Raw genomic sequence first — 20,893 nt, 5'->3', positions numbered from 1 at the left:
AGAAGAGAGGCTGAGTAACTCGGTTACTCAGTGAGTGGGGCGAAAACAAGAGAAAACTCAAAATACCAGCAGAATACGGAAATTGGTTATCTAAACATTTCCAAAACATAACACTTTCCAAACAGAATGGCAAAAAGCAGAATAATAGTGGAACGGAAATACAAGAAATGCTTAGAATACAGAGATAGTCAGAAATACAGAAAATACGTGAAAACAGACATGTACATCTCCCTGACTAATAACAGAAATCAACAGCACGAGACTGGATCATCGACTGTTAAGTCAGAACAGAACAGAACAGAATATCAACAGCCGTAGCCGGATCTTCGACCGCAGTTAGGGGTAGCGCTACTACAGAAAACATGTTGTGCACATGGCTAGGACTTACTCCTCCTAGCTGGGCGAGCCAGGAATGGAGATGTACTAAAACCATAGAGATACAGAATACAGATAGAAGAAATATGGAATAGTTAATGCAAGAACAAAATAAACAAATAAATAATCATACACCAAAACACAGAGTTCAAGTTCAGAAATTGCAAATTCACAAATTACCCAAGTACTCACACGAACAGAAATACAGAATTTCAGAATCCCAGATTAGTGAAGAAGATCAGACAAATTTTAAGATAATAAACAATAATCTAGTTAAGGGAATAAAATATATACTGAGTATAAGATCAGTGATAATATGAAAGTAGGTTCCAGGGACATGGTAACATACACTGAGTAAAACCAAGTGGTAATTGGGAGTAGCTCCATCCTTCCTCAACAACATAAGCCCGCTCAAGTTAAATCGCCAAGTCCCTCTACCAGACTTCAATTGTAATGAAATAGCCTATCATTATTCTCACAACTTGCAAAGATTAAACCAAAGGATTATAAGCATACTTCAACTAAACATTCTCTAATAAACTTCCATTCTCATCTTCTAATTCTATTAACCCCAACAAGATGTTTCATCTCTATTATAATACCAAATCCACTTCATCAAGGAAATCTTTTAAATACACACACCATGACTCACAAATCACCACATCTCTTGTAATTAAAATCTTTCGAACCTATTTATATAAATTCACCATAAGAATTGTCTCAACAAAATCTAAAACTACATATATCAAGGTCAAATAAATTTTTTGAGACCAAAATGATATCACATTCCCATATAGATAATGCATCAACTCATATAAAATTCAATAATTATTATTTCCAAGGTTTAAATCGATAGATTCGCATAATAAACCTCCATATTAAATCACCTTAACATTATAGAATTCATACCAAAATAAGATTTAACTCCGGAACAAAATTGAAGAAAAAGAGTCATAGCTACAGTAATGCTCCAGTACTTTTGGGATTCATGTGGCCTATATGGTTGCATGCATATCTCCCAATTAATCCCTGATTTCACTATTTACTCCTCCAAATGATCTCAAAAGCTATCATGGAGTATGTAACTCAATCATATATGCAAAATTCTATGAAATTCCTTTTACTCAAACACACCTCATACAAGCATACACCCATGCCATTAACATTAATATAAAACTCTCACACATAACATCATCTCAAACAATCCATAAACTCATATCATCAATATCTAATAATCAATTGGTCATGGCTTACATAATGTCCTTACAAGCATTATATCAAACACCTTGTATGCATCACCCAATTTCCACTCCATAAATCCCACACAAGTCAATAACATGACCAATTTACATATCTCATCAACAATATACCACAATTATCAAGTGGACTATGCAAAACAAAATGAGTTGCAATTAGGATAATAATGAGTCCACATAAACAAGTCTTGAACTACAATAGAAATAACAAATAAATTCCCCAAAATCCCATATGTAAACATAATATGCTAATCCATCAAAAAGCAAACCAAAATTTCAATATAATCAATCACATTTAAACCACACTAAATCAAGCAAATACATGATGAAAACATTGAAATAAATCAAAAAGAATTCGGTTAGCCCACTCACCTTGCCATCTTTTCTTCTCATCCTCTCTACTTCTACTAATCTAAGAAAACAAGAGAGGAAACAAGAAGGACACAAGGCTTAAGTTATTCTAGGGTTATGAACAAGAACACAAGATGCAAATTAATGACTTACTTACCTTAACCAACAAGAGGCAAGAAGAGGAGAAAGAAATGGCTAGAGTTTCTAACTAGGCATGAATGGGAAATGGAAGAGGAAGGCTGAAATGTTTAAAAAGAAAACATTTTTTTTTCGGGTTGCTACAGTACCCATGCTATAGGGTTGGGCTTTAAAATACTACAGTAACGGGCTGGGTTATAACATTCTGTGACAAGATGAGCACTGAGGAGTTGGACGAGTAGATGATCAATGTGAAGAACAAGAACTTGTCCTACTTCGTTGAATGGATCCCCAACAATGTGAAGTCCACCAACGACCTCTCCGACCACTTCACAAACAATTTATCATTGATGTTCACCTTCTTCCTCGATCACCAGCAACAACTCCATCTATTTTCCACACCTAGTGATTCCAGTTCCTCTTCTAAATCTCAAGACCAATCTCCAATAGAATTCACAGTGATGAGGTTTGAAGAGGAGGACGATGAGGAGGGCTGTAAAGGGCTAAGAAGGAGAGAGAGGATGAACTGTGCACCGACGAGTCACGCCGACGAATACACGAACAAGACAATCAACGATGATCTTATTTTTCAGCAGTGGTTGCTGATGGTAAAATGGATCATCAAGTATGCAAAGGCCATAGAGCTTCAAAATGAGGATATATTCTTGAGTATCAGTTTACTGGACAGGCTCCTAAGCGAGGGATACTTTACTATAGATAAGAACCTTTTACTTCTGGGAACATTGGATTTTCCAAGCATTCTTCTATCTGTATTAATGGTGATAATATGAATCAAGAAGCAACTATAGTTGTTCAAGCCATCATGTTCAAGAAAGCTATCCTAAAGCTAAACCCAGTCACTCATGAGAAGCTATTTGGCTTGGAGCTTTATCTTAGAATAAGTTGAAACAAAGTTCAAGATCCTTAATACTATTGCTAAGAGTGCAAGAAGTGGTCACAAAGGGAAGCAGATGTTCAGAAAGAATTTAAGCTATGTTGCCGAATTTCCAAAGTATAATATGAATTATGACTTTCGAGATTGTGCTCGCATTATAGAGAGGTTTGGTGGAATGCTATAGCTAGCCAGGCAATAGAAAAGAGAGGAGAGAAAAATGAAGAAAAATGAGATAAAATGAAGAAAAAGCAAAAAGAAAGAAAAAAAACGAAAGAAAAGAGAACAAAAATGATGAAAAAAAAGAAGAAAAAAGAAAAGAAAAATGGAAAACTGGAGGGCGAATAGAAAAAGAAGAAAAAATGAAGGGTGAGTTTAGAAGAAAGGAAAAAGAAAAAAAAAGAGAGAAAGAAAAAAAAATGAAGGAAGAGGAAGGAGAGAAGATATGAAAATGAAGGATGAATTTGGTAACGGTATTTTAGTAATTTTACTTGCAGGACTTCCTCTTGGAATTTTCATAAAATTCCTCTCATTCCACCTTGAAGCCTTGGCTTTTCTTGGGGTAATGAGGAATTTTTCATGATTTCTCTCATTCCACCTTGAAGCCTTGGCTTTCTTGGAGTAACGGGGAATTTTTCATGAAATTTCTCTCATTCCACCTTAAAGTCTTGACTTTCTTGGGGTAACGAAAAATTTTCCTGATTTCTCTCATTCCACAAAAATATCTCTTGTCCACACTCATTAAAAAAATAAGAAGAGTTGACTCTCGTTAGAGTGGAAAAAAAATATCTTTTCTTGAAATGAAAGGAAGGGTAAAAAATGAAAGTTTCATAAAAAAATGATGATGAATAAAAAAAAATGAATGAATGAAAATTTTCACAAAAAAGAAGAAAAAGAAGAAAAATGTCTTTCGTCAACATTCATTGAAAAAGTTAAGTTGACAAGGATTTTCTTTAAACCCATTATGAGGCTTCTTTCAAAAAAATGAGTTTGAGATCCATGTTAAAAGCAAGTCAAAAATTGTCAAGTTAATGACCTAACTATGTTAAGGGTCACAAGTTAAAGAATCCAATGGTCAAGACTCAAAAGCATTGAAGAGTCAAGATCTAAATGCCTCATGTAAGTGACAAATGCAACTCTAAAGTTTCAAGACACCAAGAAGTCAAAGACTTGAGGAGTTTCACAAGTCAAGGAGCTGGAGATTTTACAAGCACAAAAAACCAAAGTCTTCAGCGATAAAAGAAGCAAAAGTGACCAAGTAGGCAACCCGTAAATGTAGAATGGCCGCAGCTTGAACTAAGCGATGTGTTAAGACATAAACCCACATAAAAAAAAAAGAAATCGAGGAGGGTCATATCCACAGAGCCAAAAGGGGCGTCCGACATACTTTTGGTGAAGGAGCTAAGAGCATCAGTCAAGCAAAAAAAAAAATTTGAAGAGCATGATAGAAATAGCTCTTTCAAAATAAATCTCTTGTTAAGCTCTCTTAGAAAATAGCTCTTTTACTTTTGTATTCTTGTCTATGATCATGTGTTCACATGCGTCTTTGAAATTAATAAAAAAATTATTGTGTTTACTCAGTTAGTTCTCATTCACATTTGTTTCTTAATCGGAGGTTCCCATGACCTTGTCTGGGATAATTAATATTAGGGTCGCCCCTAATAGGAGTCATGAATCCGCAATCATCTGAAATATAAAAAAAATATTAAAATTTGATTTGTGATCCATGCTTTTCAACCGGTCAATTCTAATCAAAGGCCGGGTGGAAAGAAAGGAGCCCACAGATATATTTAAAAAATTCCAACATCTTGACCTATTATTACTGGTCTCTCAATACGATTTAAGTTTACGAATTCAAATTTTATCACAGAATAATAATGAGTGATATATTTAAAAAATTTCCAACCATCATTTATAATATTATCAGCTTTTCCCTCAATTGATAAATATTGTACCTTTATATAAACGTGACCAATTCATGCTAAACTTGTTTTATAATATTGTGAATGAGCTAATATAACAATGAATGGACTGATTTTATTATATATTTTAATATAACAATAATGATGGTAATTATTTATTCCATAATAATATTTTTAATAGGTAATAAAATATTTTTAATTCTGTATCAACGAAGTGGTTTATCCACATTATAAAAAAAATATAAAATATATAATAAATAAAAAATTTTATGAAAGTACACTCAAACAAAGATATTATTATCTACTGAACTTTATTTATTTACGCACTAAAGGAGGAAAAAAACCACATTCTTAATCTTTATTTAATTTTAATACTTATATATATATATAAGTAAATTACTCTCTGTGCAATGTCACTTAGCCTTGATTTACTATTTATTTTAAAATTTTACTTTTGTTAATCAGCAAATAAAAAAAAAATTTTCATTGAGTTTGCATAAAGGGGATCAGTACAAAATTATCATGTGTTATTTTTTTTTCCTGATTTTGTAATTCCTTTACATGAATATCTACAAAATAAATAAAACTTTAACTTATTTTTATTCGTCCACACAATACAACCGTGTAGTAACCAATCCCAACAAAAAAATTATCTAAGAATTTTTTATTTTACAAAACTAAAAAATAAAATAAAATAAAATAAACCTTTTAAATAAACTTAAATATATATACATATTTAAAAAAATAATCATCTAATTTGATAAACATAAAAAACTCACACGTGTCAGGTGTGCAATAGTTGAATTTTATTATATAAAAAAATCCCATTTATTAATTACAATTTAAAAGAGTGTGGATCACGAGGCAAAATTAACGGACATGATTACATCTTGGTTTCCAACACCATCGCAATCCTGGTGAGCCCTTGCTGTTCCAAAAATCTTCTCATGTTTGTGTGTGTTCCTTATCTCCTTCGTCTCTTCTCCAAGGCCTTCAAAGATCATTCTCCAAACCCTAATCCTCTCTCACTCTCTCTCGCGATTCGATCGATCAATCTACTACCAAGCAGTGATGTCGATCGAGAGAACGTTCGAGCCATGGGAGGAGATGCAGCGCCATGGCCAGGACCTCGCTGACCGCCTCGCCCAGGGCTTCAATGGCCTCATCCAGTCCCACATCAGTGCTCCGCCATTCCCGTGGCCTCCAGGGCTCCACGAAGACGCCATTCGATGCGGATTTTAATCCGATTCTTGACATCGGGAGCCGGATCGGTCAGGCTGGGGCTGATTTCGGTTCTTGCCTTCATGGACTTGTGCATCAGTTCTTTCGGAGGTTTCCGGCGCCGTTTCGGCAAGAAGAGGGGGATGCGACGGTGGTTAGGGCTGATTTGGAGGGGAGGAAGAGGGATGGGGCTGTGGAGATGCGGGGAAGTGGTGCGGGTGAGGTGGTTGGATTGGCGGCTGAGCAGGTCGGGGTTTGGGGCTTGCCGGAAGCTTCGAAGGGCGGGGGTTTGGAAGAGCTTACTGATGAGGAGGGGCTCGAAGCTGATCGTAGAGCTACCGAGCATTTTGGCATGTCCCAGGTGAAATTAATGTGGATCTTTTCTTTTGCTCAATTTGATTTATGTTTTATTAAAAATGTCTGATTTTTAATCTTAACTATGGCCTTCGTGAATTGCTTGGTTGCTTTGAAGAAAACCTTATGTTTGTATTTTTAGTTCAATCAACAAAACCATTTCTTTTTTGTGTGTGTTTGGAGTTAAAAACATATTTATCTAACTCATCTTTGTAAACTATATTTTGTCAGATTTGATGTTGTTTACAAATTGGTTAAAATGTCAAGTATTTATGCATTTGGTACTTAATGCAGGGGAGCATTAACATAACATCCACGTATAACAGTAGAACCAACGACTATGAGGGCTCTTTAGTTGCAAAAGGAGACATGTGGAGAGTTGAGGCATCCCGTGGTGGTTCAACTTCAGGGAATGAAAATTCCTCTCTTTTCCTTGTCCAATTGGGCCCTGTGTTGCTTGTGCGTGATACAACCCTTCTTTTGCCTGTTCATTTATCAAAGAAACACTTGCTTTGGTATGGCTACGATCGCAAGGTAAACCAAATCCATTGCTGGTTCTTTTGGGTAACTGTGCAGGTAGTGTTTATCATCATTCGTAATGTTCTTTTAAGTAAAATTGTGGGCATCCTTTTTCGTTGTTGGTTATATCTTCTATATTTAACTTTAGTCTTCATTCAGTTCACACTAGGATTTCATTTATCCCAGGCAGTGCTCGGGAGACTTTTGTTTTTCTAGGGTATAAAATTAAATTGCCTTCCATATAGTTACCCATACATATATTTTAGGTCTTCCATCACTGCTAAGTACTATTGCAAAATATATGCTTTGTTTTGTTGGTATTACCTCTCTATGATTTATAAAAAAGTTCAAACCATGTCGTATGAATTTTATACCGACATAGTCCACCTTTTGAAAAACCCAAGTCCGCCAGCCTCTTCTCTGTTGTTGTTTCTTCCTGGTGTGGTTGCATGCCTCTGACCATCGCCTGATGCACACCATCCGTCAAGCTGAGTCTTCCTTTCTTTTTGAACTCCAATGTCTATTAATGGAGTAGATGCACCTCACTGCCCACTTATGACTCACTCTCTCTCTCTCTCTCTTGACTTCATCCCAGTCCAGGCTTCCTCCCCCCTTTCCCTTTTGTTTGGTGAGCGGGTCCTGAGCGTATAACCCTTCCAATGTCTCTTGTTTCTATCCTGTACACATCCCTATACACATCCCTACCCTCAAAGGAGAGCAACAATATTAAAGATTTGTAGCAGCAAATATTGCCATTTCTATCAAGATCTTGTTTCTCCAAGAGGAATTAGAAGACACATGCAAACACAGATGGTGTATGGCTATTTTTCGTTTAACAAAGGTTGCGGCTATTATACAGTAGCTTATTGTGGTGTTGGTGTAATGGGGACATTTGATCATTTGTTGATGGGCTCAAGGAGGTAAATAAGAAAACTTAGATATATAAATGACTTTGACTCAGATTTTAGAGAAAAAGTATCTAGAGGAGATTTTTTTAAGCTAAAGGGATCTCTTATATCCTAATAGAGTATAATATATTTACTTTTATTTTTAAGCTTGGCGAGGTGGATCACCTTTTATGGTTCTTGGACAACAGAAGGAGAGGGAGATAGGGAGGTGCTGGTGTGGAGGAGATGGTGACTTTGAGTGGGAGGTTTCTTGAGTCAGCATTGTTGCTATTTGACATGAGAAGGGTACAATGGGAGAATTTGCTTGCTAGAATACACTAACCCTGGGCTAAAAAGTCCTTGGCGCTAAATGAATTTGGTTCATGAAACAGTTGGCCTTTAAATGTGAATGAAATAAAAAGAAGGGGCTCAAAAGTAAGTAGAAAAAGCAAAGAGACATGCAGGGAAGATGTTAATTACACGCATCATAAGATAATTGCTTCCTTTTGTAAGTATTACCTCTCCAAGATTTAGAAAAAAGCTCAAACCTTTTGTATGAACTTCCTAAGAGAATAGCTAAACATTCAGATATGGAGCAACAGTGTGGATGGATATCTCTTTCATAATTTCATTAGCACTAGGGCTAAGAAAGGACATGAAAGTATGTAACCATCCTAAGAATCAATGGTATCAGGATATTACTGCTAATGGCTTGTTTCCAAAATTTCAGATGTATGTCAGTGTTGCATATAATACTGATCTATTCTCTGCCTCTATCACCTGTAAATCATTTGATGCATGTGACCTGTATTAGAGACAATAGTATATGTTTATCACTTGGGCATACATGTGGGGTTATTTAATCCTTATGTGGCAAATTAATAAGAAATATGTCATCCAAGGGAAGAGATTTTTTCTCTAATTTTATTCTTTTCTATTGAAAGTCATAAGGACTTCTCCATCTAGAGCAAAGAGTCTTTCAACTGAATGCAATTCTATTTTTGTTAATCGGGTTTATTGTTGTTATCATTGTTGTTGGTGTTATTATTATTACATGGTTACTTCTCCATCTAGAGCAAAGAGTCTTTCAACTGAATGCAAATATGCAATTCTATTTTTGTTAATCGGGTTTATTGTTGTTATCATTGTTGTTGGTGTTATTATTATTATTACATGGTTACCGAACTTTGTCTGGAAGCATTAGGAGATATCTTATTTCTCAGAATATTTCTTAAATTTGCTCCTGGCCTTTATTGGATTTTGAGTTTTTGCCTTTTTAATGTTCATGTCGGGAACTACACAACCATACTTTTGTTTACTTATGCATGCCTTTAGAAGCTTATTGTGGTTTCAAACGTGTGTAAGTTTTCTTTTCTTTATTATGTGTGTAGATGCAGGTCTTCTATTAGTTGTTATCTGTCTTTCTCATGTGTATTGACGTATGCTAATTCTTTGAATAGAATGGAATGCATTCACTCTGTCCAGCCATATGGTCAAAGCATAGATGGTTGTTGATGTCAATGATCTGTCTCAATCCATTGGCTCTTGTAAGTGTTGGCATTAATTTTCTATATCTTGTTTATTATTTTGTGCATTCTGTTATTAAGATAATAGAAATATTCTATAGTTGTCGGTACTCTAATATTAATCTTGTGCTCCTTTTCAGAATAAATTAAAATGAAGATTTTATAGTGTTTTGATTATGGAAGACTACAATTGGAACCTTCTACCGTAACCATTTCCTTTACTTGAGTAAATATGATGTTAGTCTCTACTTTTTCCAAATGACCATGTAATGTTCTGGCTTGTTGTTCTCCAAAAGACCATCGATGTTATGTATTTTACCATGTAGAAATGATTATGTGATGCATATGAGTATTTTTTTACTTGCTTTTTGCTATTGATGTTTTCCAAAAATGGTAACCAAGCTTCTGACAAACTTGATAAACTGGCTTTTATTCATTCATGTAGAACCTCAATACATGTAATCTTTTATCAAATTTTCTAATTTCAGACTATCTATACATCTAAACTCTTCTGTTTACTGGAAATAACATCATATTTTCAACACACAAAGTTGCCTGCCTAGGACCAAGTTAATTTTTTGAAACCCTTTTATTGGAAGAAGAGGGAACACTAATTTGTAATAATTGCATCTATCAAGCTACTATGAGTGATACTTTTCAAAGAATATATTATTTTTATTATTCTAGTAAGCTGTAAGCACGAAAAGTAAGGTTGTCTTTCAAACTCTACATGAGATCTTGGCATACAGAAAGGTATCCATGGCAATTTTCCAAATAGCTCACTGATTTAGTGAATTGTTATTCCATCACCGTGAATCCTCTGTTACAAGATTAGGAAAGTGATCACATTTATTTAGGTTTCTGATTTTATTCTTTTGAGTAGAGAACTCATTTATTCTTTAGCAAACCTGTCTGATTTTGTATTCTGCTTATTTTTTCTCTTTTTCCCCCATTTCTGCGATATCCCTTTGGTGACTTAGAAAATATCAGATCAAGACTCGTTTCTTTTAGTTGTTGTTTTATCTTCATGTCATAAGATTCCCAGGTTATCAGGTTTTTCATCAATTGAAAAAGATTGGCTCAAAGATTGTGAATTAAGCTAAAAATTAAGTCTGTCACAAAAGCTACTTAATGCTGATGTCATATATGCACAAAAGGATAAGGAGATCTGAGATCGAATCCAAATATAGAAGTTGAGGGCAAAGTTAAATGCACAAGATGCTTAAGTTAATTGTATTGAGGAGAACTGGTGAATACCGCTGACATGCTTACAAATTGGGGTGGGCAAAATGTGTTTTTGTGGATTCTTTGAAGAGGACAAGGACAAAGTTGAAATTGGGTCAAACAGACTGTTTCCTCTGATATGATAGATGGAATTGTACATCTTATGTTTAATTATTGATAATTTTGTTCTATTCTGATCCATTCTATTCTATTTCAATCTGAAAAATATTATCCATTGATTCTCATTTATGGTCTGGTCTTTTGTTTCAGTCCTTCATGGATTTGCAGTTCCCAAATGGGCATCTGACATATGTTGCTGGCGAGGGGTTAACTACAAGTGCCTTTCTTCCGTGTTTTGGTGGTTTACTTCAAGCTCACAGTCAATATCCAGGAAAAACTAGATTTAGTTTCTCTTGTAAGGTTAGTAAAATTTTTTGGAATGATGTATTTAGCAAGTTGCCTTTGCAAAATATTTCAACTATTTGAGGTGAAATATTTGCTGCCCAAGAGAGTTGTCAGCTGCTATAGGATTATTAATTAAATTGGAAAGAAACCCATTGTATGGAGAGAAGCAAGCTGATTTCCGTAGTTCCTGACAAGTTGCATTTTATTATTGGCAACTCTGGGTTGGAATTATCAGCAATCTTTTGTCCTTACAGAATAAGCGTGGAACACGAATTACTCCCATGGTGCAGTGGCCTGATAAGTCCTTCTCACTTGGAGTTGTACAAGCCTTGGCTTGGAAGAGATGTGGTCTCATGATGAGACCAACCATTGAATTCAGGTAGATTTGTGGCTGTAATTACTTGTAATTGCACTATCTTTTTTGTCAATAGTGGTTAAATCCTTTATGCTTTTGCTCGTCTGAGAGGAAAATAGGCATTAGTCTGATATGTTTATGTTTGAATGAACACTGTGAATACTAAACCAAGTGTTCTTGTTGAATAATATTGTTAAGTAGTGTTGACCTTGTTTCATGGGCTTGCATGAAAAGATAAAGGACATCTTACAAAAACAATTTCTGCCTCTATTGCTGCTAATATTTGTTTGGAAGGTATTTTGTTTTTCTTTGGGTTACATAAATAGAAAAGCAAGGTTAAGATTGATGATTTTTTTTAGCTCTTATTTACTTTTAATTGACTAGAAATTAGACGTTTGTGGAATTAGGAACAGTTTGGTCCCTGATGTTTGGTTATCTCAATGGCTGCTTTATATTTGATTCAATTTCCTGATGTGTGCTTCTTTGAAAACTGATGTATTTGAATTTCCCTTGGGATAAACGTAGTAGGACTTCCATTTTTTTTTTCCTTCAATTAAACTATGCTATATATATGTATATCATTGACATGTTTTGTTAATTGGCTGGATGCTATATCATTGACATGTTTTGTTAATTGGCTGGATGCTATATATATGTATATATATATCATAGCTGTTATTACAAACAAGAATTTCACATTACAATTAATTTGATTGAATTGCTCTGAATTGTCAGCATCTGTCCTACTTTTGGTGGAAGCAATCCTGGATTACATGCTGAGCTTGTCCATTCCGTGAAGGAAAAGCTCAGTCTGATTTGTGGTTATTCGGGGATGGGTCATCCATCTGCTTTCGTCTCTGTTTCCGTAAGTTGACTTACACAATTGTTTTCATCCAATTTTTCTTGAAGCAAGCTTACTAATCCTAAACCGAATGAAATCATTCCTCTTTTGATTATTTTCCACACTAGCACTACTTTTGCACTTCATGACCTTACGATATTTGTTGTTGTTACAACTAGCTTGGGAGATCCAAGTGGAATAAGAACGTCGGAAAGTACGGTATTGTCATAAGAGCGGAAACTCCTGTAAGCCACCTTGTCCAGCCATCCTTTTCGATCCAGTTGAACCTCGGTACGGAGTTTTGATCTTTTGCCAATGCTTTTGTACAAAAGAATTTTCTTCTCTCCTGATCGACTTCATGTACTTTTCTTCATAATAGCCACCAAATTCTATGTCCAGAAAATTTCTAGAGCCGCTTTTGTATTGAAAGCCCACTTGTGCAGAATACACAAGCTGTGCAGTTCAAAAAAACATATTAATTCAATACAGAGAAGGGATTTACAATGGATCTAAATTATTGTGTATTCCTGAGTGGTGGTTCCCTTCTCAATTGTGTGATGTTTGTATGAATGGAAATGCAGAAATGTGCTATTATTGTTACTGGAACACTTCATCTATAAAAGTTTTAACACAAAAATGTGCTATTGTTTATAACTGTTTCAGGCATTGATTTTCAAACAGAGCAGCTGGATTTTTATTAATATTGATTTGGTCCTAAGGTTCATATGATTGGTTGGCGCATTAAATTTGGATGTTAATTTGTGGTTAGTATCAAACAAAGGCTGAAAATATTGGTTGGGTGTTGAGTTGTCATTAGTCTTAAATTTAAGTAGAAAAATTTGGTGGGTTAATTAATTATCAATGTCATGTAGTTATGTGTGGTTGTGGCCTATCAAATCCCTGATGTACTACTAAGAACAAATGCTCACTAATCCCAATTATTAGAACCAAAAGGGGGTTAATTATTTAATGTTTGCTAGCATGCATGCCACGATTGAAGACAATAACCAGTTATTTATGTTTATTTATTCTCTCTCACCAAAAAGACAAGATGATTTTGTTAATTTTTTACTTAAACTATTAAATTACTGTGTTATAAAATTTGAATAAATTTTTTTTTTTGCCAAAATTATTAAAAAATAAATTCAGGAAATTTAATTGGTCACAAAACTTTCCTGGGTTGATGATATTTGTGAGCTTAGAGCCCTACAAAATATCTACTTTGGGTTGTCCATGCCCCCTTATTACAAAAGCTCTGGTCCATTTGTTGACGTGCTTCCCTCTTTAATCCACGTACTACATTGCACGGTACACCGAACTTATCCATCCACTCTCGTCCACATACATCCTTGTTTTGTCTTACATCATTCACAAAAATTCCCACTTTTCACATTTTTAATTACATTTATATCCTTTAAAAAAAAAATCAATGTTTGAAATATCACTTGAGAGACAAAGCCCTAAGGCTTTATTTGGATTGGCTTTTGGAAAATCCAGAAATATTTTTTTATAAGTTAAGTACTTCTGGGTTCCAAAAATGTTGTTTATATTGTCTTTTCTGAAAAAAAGCAAAATCGTAAAATAGTTCGAAAAAGCCTTTTTCGAAAGTTTAGTCATGACTATTTGAAAAAGCTATTTTTAAACTTATTTTTCACCTCTTCTACATAAAAAGTTTAATCCAAACAAAAATACTAAAAAGTCTTAACTTACTCTCGAAGCAATTTTTTCATAAGCTTTTTAAATAAAAACACTTTTTTATAAGTCAATCCAAACAAGGTTCACATGCTATATTTATTCTGGGTGATATGAATAAATCCAAAAAAAAACTACCCTTTTGTCATTTATTAATATTAAATTTTTTACGTAAGGTATTTATTTTGAAAAAAAAATCAATTTAAAATTTTAATTCTCACTTAAAATAAGAATATAAATGTTTATTTGAGCTTGTGACTGTATTTTGTATTTGTACATATTCTTGATTTTTTTAAATGAAGTGTTTATTTTAAAAAATTTTAAAAAAAAACCCATAAAAATATCTCACCGGATATTTCTCTCCTGCGCTTTGCCAATCGTGAAGTCCACGTGGCGCAACCCAGCCTTCTCTTCTTACCAAAAATATCTTCTTTTGTTTTTGTCCCAAATACAACTTTTCAAACTCTTGAAAACATTAGATTTCTATTTACACCCTTGAACTTCCATTATTTGCACATGTACCTCTGAAATATCTAAGTACTTACAAGTTACAACAAAGGACATAAAATTTTATAAATTATTATCATATGTATAACAGCAAGTGCTATATGTAATTAGAACATTCTTAAGGGGTGATTTGTAAAAAAGCCAATCTCTTCATATATATATATATATATTATAAGAATGTCACATTGGTAAACCTCTGCAAAACCCCAGCTCCAAAAGCTCAAGAAACAGAGAAGAAATGGAGTTCCAGATTGTGAGGAGAAGGGTGGGCAGGATCCTCAACCATGTAGCTCCTTGTGATGACATCTTTCCATCCAATCCTCACCTTTTCCCCATGGTTAGTCTTCTTCACTCTTTGATCCCATAAAATCCACATTTTTATCCCTTTTTTTTTGTTTCAATTCTTGCTTTTGGTTTTGTAATCTATTGGAGTAGAATATTTGTTGCAGTGATTGTTCATTGCTTGTGTTTTTTTTTTTGCCTTTGGTTATTTGAAGTAGAATCTTTGTGTGTATTAATGCATGCTGATTATTTCATCCTATTGCTCTACTGAAGAGACTTCTTATAAAAGGATTTGAGAATGCTTCAGTGGTATTTGTTATTCAATTTACACTAATCATGCTGGTGAATGGGAAAGTTCAATGCTTTGATATTTTTACTGAGCTTAAATCTTGATTTGATGGACTTGAATTCATTACTAAATCACTATGATCATTTATTTTATTTTTATTTTTCTTTTTGAATGGAAAAATGAGCCCAATCACTGGCTGAAAATGTATCAAGTCCTGTGGCCATACAGGATTGAATAAAAACATTATAAAAACAAATCTTTACAACAAAAGGGAATTTCTGCTTAAAAAAGAGAATAAGCAACGGGGACCGGAATAGTGGCAATTTCATACATGTGTGTTCTATTTGTCAGTCTAATTCCCCTATATAAACTCCAATTACCTCCTGACTAATGGAATTGATGGTCTCTCTTTGATTGTCATCATAGACGGCATTTGGAACACGCTTGAATGGCTTATGTGAAGACATTTGTCTGACTAATAATCCAAAATACCTTCCTTTATTTCTTGATACAAACTGCTTAACAATGTATTCAGTATCTGTTTTGTTGAAATTCAATTTTAGATTATTGGTCTTATCCTCTCGAACTATGCCCGCTTGATAATTTAATTCATTTGTAATTTCATACTTTCATATTTATTTATTTGCTTTTTTACCAGCATTGAGCTCACCATTACGTTATATCTAGATTGTTTTCTTGTTTCTTTGACTTTATGTGGGCCTTTTATGATTTTATGTTTCAACTTCAGAATTGCAGTAGCACTTTAAACACCATGGTCCGTCGGTATGATAATCGATTACTCTTTGCACGGCAAGGGTCTGCCTCCCAACCTTGTTTTATGCAACCAGTTTCAAGTGGCCAGGTAACCAAATTTTTCTTCAACTTGACATCTAAATGTGATGTTTGTTACCAAGGATCATCATTTGAAAAACCTGAATGTGATATTTTAATTTCAGAATACAGAACATGATCATTCTTGTCAACTGAGTTCACATCTCACTAATTCTTCTTCCGGGACATGTGATTCTTCGAAATCGCCACTCTGAGGTTCCCTTGTTCTCTAGAAAAGCTCTGACAATCGAGCAGCCTGTGAAACAAGACTTCTCATCCTCAAGTGAACATCCTAAGTTTGCAAGACAAATTAGCAGAAATAATGACAAAAAGGAATTATCTTGTAATTTGGCAAGACCTAAATCTGTTCGTCATGGTATGTTGTCTTCAAAACTAAAAACACATTGAAATTGCACAATTGTCATATTTCTCATATATAATGCCATATCTACTCTTAAATTCTCAATTGATAGCTTTACAAAGTTTAATCTATACACAGTATGCTTTTATTTGCTTTTCTATGGTTAATGAGGTATATTGAGTAAACTATGTCAATAGTATCAAGTGGTGTTGTGCGGTAATTTAATTAAACTTTCATTGCAGGCTTGGAATGGACACCACGAATTGATGTTGTCGAGTCTGCTTCAAATTATGTTGTTATTGTTGAACTACCGGGTGTCAATGTTTCTGACATACTAGTGGAGGTTGATGATCAAAAGTATGATAAGTTTCTTATTTGAAGATGATTAAAATCTCATGTCATTTTTCTGATCTTCAAAAGTTAACATGAACATTTTATTCTTGCAGTTCCTGTTCTGAAATTTACCAGGCTTAATGCTGTAACTAATATATCTCATGTACAGATAACATGATTGTGATGTTATGGAATCAATTGTTTTATGATTAGTATTTTTCGATAACAGACTGACTGTAAGTGGCAAACGCTTCAATCAACAAAGGCGGGCAACTGATTTTTCTGAAAACCTCAAACCCACATTCCATCGGAAAGAGATATTACATGGACCTTACAGAGTTGTTTGGTCTCTTCCAAAGGACGTAAACAAGGAAAATGTTTCAGCTGAGTTTGTGTAAGTGGCTTACGCACTTAATAACATTGAATTAGTAGACATCATGATTCTTTTCTACTTACAACACTGTGAATGCAAAGCTAAATCAGCAACATCATTGAATTGTTTTAAGCCCTAAGAATTCATAACATGTTTAGTTTCTTTTCATTTCTAGATAAATTATGATCGTTCTTGGTTTTAATCATCTTCTGAGCTTGTGAATGCGAACTTTTTCGCATGGATTGAATTAATTGCCTGACTAACTGAAACTCTAATCTGATGCAGGAATGGATTTCTGCAGATAACCCTTAATAAACATTGAGAAATAAATGCATGAATCTCTTCCATTCTACGGCGAGGAAAATAAACAAACTCCAGAGTATCGGTTAGGAAGAAAAAATGGAAAGCTGAAATGAGACTGTTAAGAGTAATATACCTTTATATATAAAGTATATGTATGTATACCTTATATCTCCCTGTTCATACATACTCTTACATACTCTTGTATCTATTTATTGGGGTTGTTGCCCTAATGAATGATAGTTTTCTTCTCTAACATTTCCTTATAGAGACAATGTGGCTGAAGTTTATGTCATAGATGAAAGAATGAATGTATTATCAGAAATGCTATTCAGAGATGAACTATGATTGAATTTTGTGACCTTAGCACAATAATAAATCATCGGAATTACTTGCTGGTTCAGAACTTCTCTGCTTATGTGTGAATGTGGGGTGTATCAATTCTTATCAACATGATCATGTGAAAGTAATAACTCTTTCTTTTCCTCAAAACTGTCCTGTCAATTGAAGGGGAAAGCAATTCATCGTAATTTCTTGCATATGGTTTGCCATTTCAGAAAAGATGAAAACAATGCTCTGACTTGGTTAATTTCTTTCATCAATACAGATCTTGACCCTTTTTAACTGCTCATCCAAACAGAGTTCATGAAGGAAAAACTCATACGTTGATTTAATATTTACCATGTAACCATAAAATTCATAGTTGTATCCCTGGTTTCAACATTTATTCATTTTCACCCTTGATGAAACTTCTATATAAACAGCACGATCAAACATAATGGGAACTTACAATAGAGACTTGAGTTAGCAAATAGCAATGGTGGGAAACAAGAGTACTAGTATTGCAGCATGGGTTACAATTCTAGTTTCTCTAGTTCTCATCTTCAACATGAGGCCAATAACATCAACAAGTCTTCAAGCATGTCTTCCGGTCATTGCACCTCTGGCTCCCTGCTTACCCTCCTTCTTCGGTCAGCCTCCATCTGAGATTTGCTGTCAAAGTATGGCAATTGTCAGCAACTCATCAATGAAGCCGGTGATCAAACAAACCATCTGCCTTTGTCTGCAGAATGTGCTCATGACATTGCCATTTGACAGCCAAGGACTGCAGAATGTTGCTAACCAATGCAATGCCACTCTCAATGTCCCTATGTCCCTACTCCGACGACTAACTGCCTCAATTTTACTATTCCGGTGAGTCCTCTATCTCTGCCTCTGTATGTATACATATCGATAAAATAATAACTTCGATACCATGTTAAGAATAGAGAATATAAACTAAGTATATTAATTCTATCTAAAAATCAGTTACTACAATGCAACTGGTCCATTAGTTTCCATTAGAATTTTTAACTGGTTCATTAGCCCTCCACTCAAAGCTCGGCTCTTCACCTCCCCCCACTTTTCGAGATCAATTCACGTAGCCGTTCCAAATCCCCACCCCCTGTCATCCGTTCCTCGTTACATCCGCCAAACCCCTCTTCTTCCCTTCAGGATCCCTGTTCGCATACTAGCTTGGTGGACAAGATCTCCACTGCTCTTGAGGGTGATGGTATGGAGGATGTGGGCTCTCAAGATGGAGAATACACTGACGAAGATGATGATGATGATGAAGAGATGTCTGATGAAGGGGATCCCGTTCTTGAACCAGATGATGCAATGACCTTAGTTCAGTATCAAGCTGAGGCTCGGAGGGAGGCCCTCATCCGAAAAAGCTCAAATACGTCGGAAATCTCTCCGAAGAAGGGGAGGATTGAGCCAAGGGGTCCCTCTTCCTAACTCTTTTCTCCTCTACTCCTATGTGTCGGACCTATTTTTCAGGAAGTTTTTATTGCTCTTACATCACTTTGGTTTTCTCATGAATACGACTAAACTCATTTGCTGGAACTACAGGGGCATCTCCTCGCGAGACACCTCTTCCCGGGTTTTTCGGATCATTCAATCCCATAAACCAGCTGTGGTTTGTCTTGTTGAAACCAGAGCCGACTCTGACCGGTTAGATCGCTTTTGTAGGAAGATCCCCAAGACTTGGGATTGGGCCGCCGTGCTTGCCAACGGCTTTTCCGGCGGCATCATTGTCATGTGGCATAAATCCATTGGCAGGGTTTCTCCTATCGCTGTGTCCAGACGTGCCTTACATATTATTATTACTGATAACTCCTCCAATGCCTTCCTTATCTCCGTTGTATATAACTCGTATCGCATTTGTAATCAGTGTTACCTTTGGAATGAGCTCTCGAGGATCACCCTTCTTCAAATCCCTTGGCTTATTGTGGGAGACTTCAATTCGGTGCTCCACACGACTGAGCATAAGGGAGGCCCTGCAAACTACTATGAGCGGAAAACCCGTTTTTTCCTCGACTTTGTGGAGTATAACAATTTGATTGATCTTAACTATACAGGTCCAGCTTTCACTTGGTGTAACAATCAGTCTGGGCTAGCTCGGCGCTGGGCTCGTCTCGACAGATGCCTTATTAATCTTGCTTGGGCCGATTTTTTCAAATCAAACACATTAAAGCATCTCAACCGCGCTTTCTCTGATCACGCTCCTCTTTTTCTTCTCTCCTCTCTGTCTACCTCGCCTCCTAAAAAAATTTTCCGTTTTGATAATAGTTGGTTTGATCTTATAGGTTGCCATAATGCCGTTCGGGATGCCTGGGGTTTGTCGCCGCATGGGAATCCTATGCAAGCCTTCACGCATCTCTTGTCTCGAACCCGTTACAATCTTTGTGGTTGGCGTTATTCCGGATTTAACAAGGTTGAATCTGCTCTCATTAATCTTGACAATGATATCAATAATCTGGAAAACTCTGACTTCAATACCATATCTCAATTCCTCCTCATGGATCGCTACGCTAACCTCTCTGCCTTGCAGCGTCAGTGTAGTGTCAAGTGGGCTCAGCGTGCCCGTTTACAGTGGATTAACGATGGGGATAAGAATACCAGTTTCTTCCATGCCCTTACCCATATTCGTGCATATACTAATTGTATCTCGCAAGTCGTGGATTCCTCTGGAAACACGTGTAACAAGCTCCCACACATTGAACAAGCCTTTCTTCATTACTATAAGAATCTCTGGACCACTCCGAATAATACTTCTGTTGATATTCTTGGCGCCCTTCCCACCGCCCTGCCATGTCTATCTGCTTCAGAGTCGGACATGCTGTGTCGGGAAGTTTCTAAAGATGAAGTGTATCGTACCATCGCGCGCCTCCCCGCAGTAAGTCTCCTGGTCCTGATGGGTTCAACTCGGAATTTTACTTGAAGTTTTGGCCTATCATCGGGAACCGAGGTTTTCTCTACTCATCGAGTTCTTTTTCGATAATTCCTATATGCCTCCTTCTTGGGGCAAAATCTATATCACTCTTATTCCAAAAAGATAAGCCCAAGTTGGTTTCCGATTTTTAGCCCGATTTCCTTATGCAGCGTTAATTTTAAAATCATTTCTAAAAATCCTTGCTAATCGACTTCAACTTGTTCTCCCTAAGTTAATTGGTCGAGACAAGCTGGTTTTGTTTCGATCACTGCTCCTTCGATAATATTATTCTCGTGCAAGAGTCGGGTGCATACTTTACAAAGCGATACCAAGAACCCCCTAGGATGTTAATCAAACTCGATATCGAGAAGGCGTATGATACCATAGACTGGAGTGCAATTCT

General features: G+C 35.6%; 2 protein-coding genes and 1 long non-coding RNA gene across 3 annotated transcripts; all 3 read left to right on the top strand.

Annotated features, from left to right (window-relative positions):
- The first annotated feature begins 5,866 nt into the window (after positions 1–5,866).
- On the top strand, positions 5,867–12,774 carry LOC120261143. The gene is given in 8 exon segments (XM_039268879.1): positions 5,867–6,130; positions 6,132–6,516; positions 6,804–7,043; positions 9,376–9,462; positions 10,936–11,085; positions 11,325–11,449; positions 12,161–12,290; positions 12,446–12,774. Coding segments are annotated over 8 exon segments (1,368 nt in total). The 5' UTR covers positions 5,867–6,005; the 3' UTR covers positions 12,572–12,774.
- Positions 12,775–14,653: 1,879 nt separating this feature from the next.
- On the top strand, positions 14,654–17,627 carry LOC120260623. The gene is made up of 6 exons (XR_005536465.1): positions 14,654–14,802; positions 15,785–15,898; positions 15,993–16,243; positions 16,471–16,585; positions 16,791–16,955; positions 17,220–17,627. It is a non-coding gene; the product is annotated as an uncharacterized LOC120260623 (long non-coding RNA).
- A 1,465-nt stretch (positions 17,628–19,092) lies between these two features.
- On the top strand, positions 19,093–20,499 carry LOC120260105. Its single transcript, XM_039267545.1, has one exon. It carries the CDS (start codon positions 19,093–19,095, stop codon positions 20,497–20,499), a length of 1,407 nt encoding a protein of 468 aa, XP_039123479.1.
- The last annotated feature ends 394 nt before the right edge of the window (positions 20,500–20,893 follow it).

This window comes from Dioscorea cayenensis, chromosome 5, assembly GCF_009730915.1.
Source record: "Dioscorea cayenensis subsp. rotundata cultivar TDr96_F1 chromosome 5, TDr96_F1_v2_PseudoChromosome.rev07_lg8_w22 25.fasta, whole genome shotgun sequence".
Lineage (NCBI taxonomy): Eukaryota > Viridiplantae > Streptophyta > Magnoliopsida > Dioscoreales > Dioscoreaceae > Dioscorea > Dioscorea cayenensis.
Note: the sequence above shows the minus strand (reverse complement) of the source record. Positions and strands in the feature narration are given on the sequence as shown.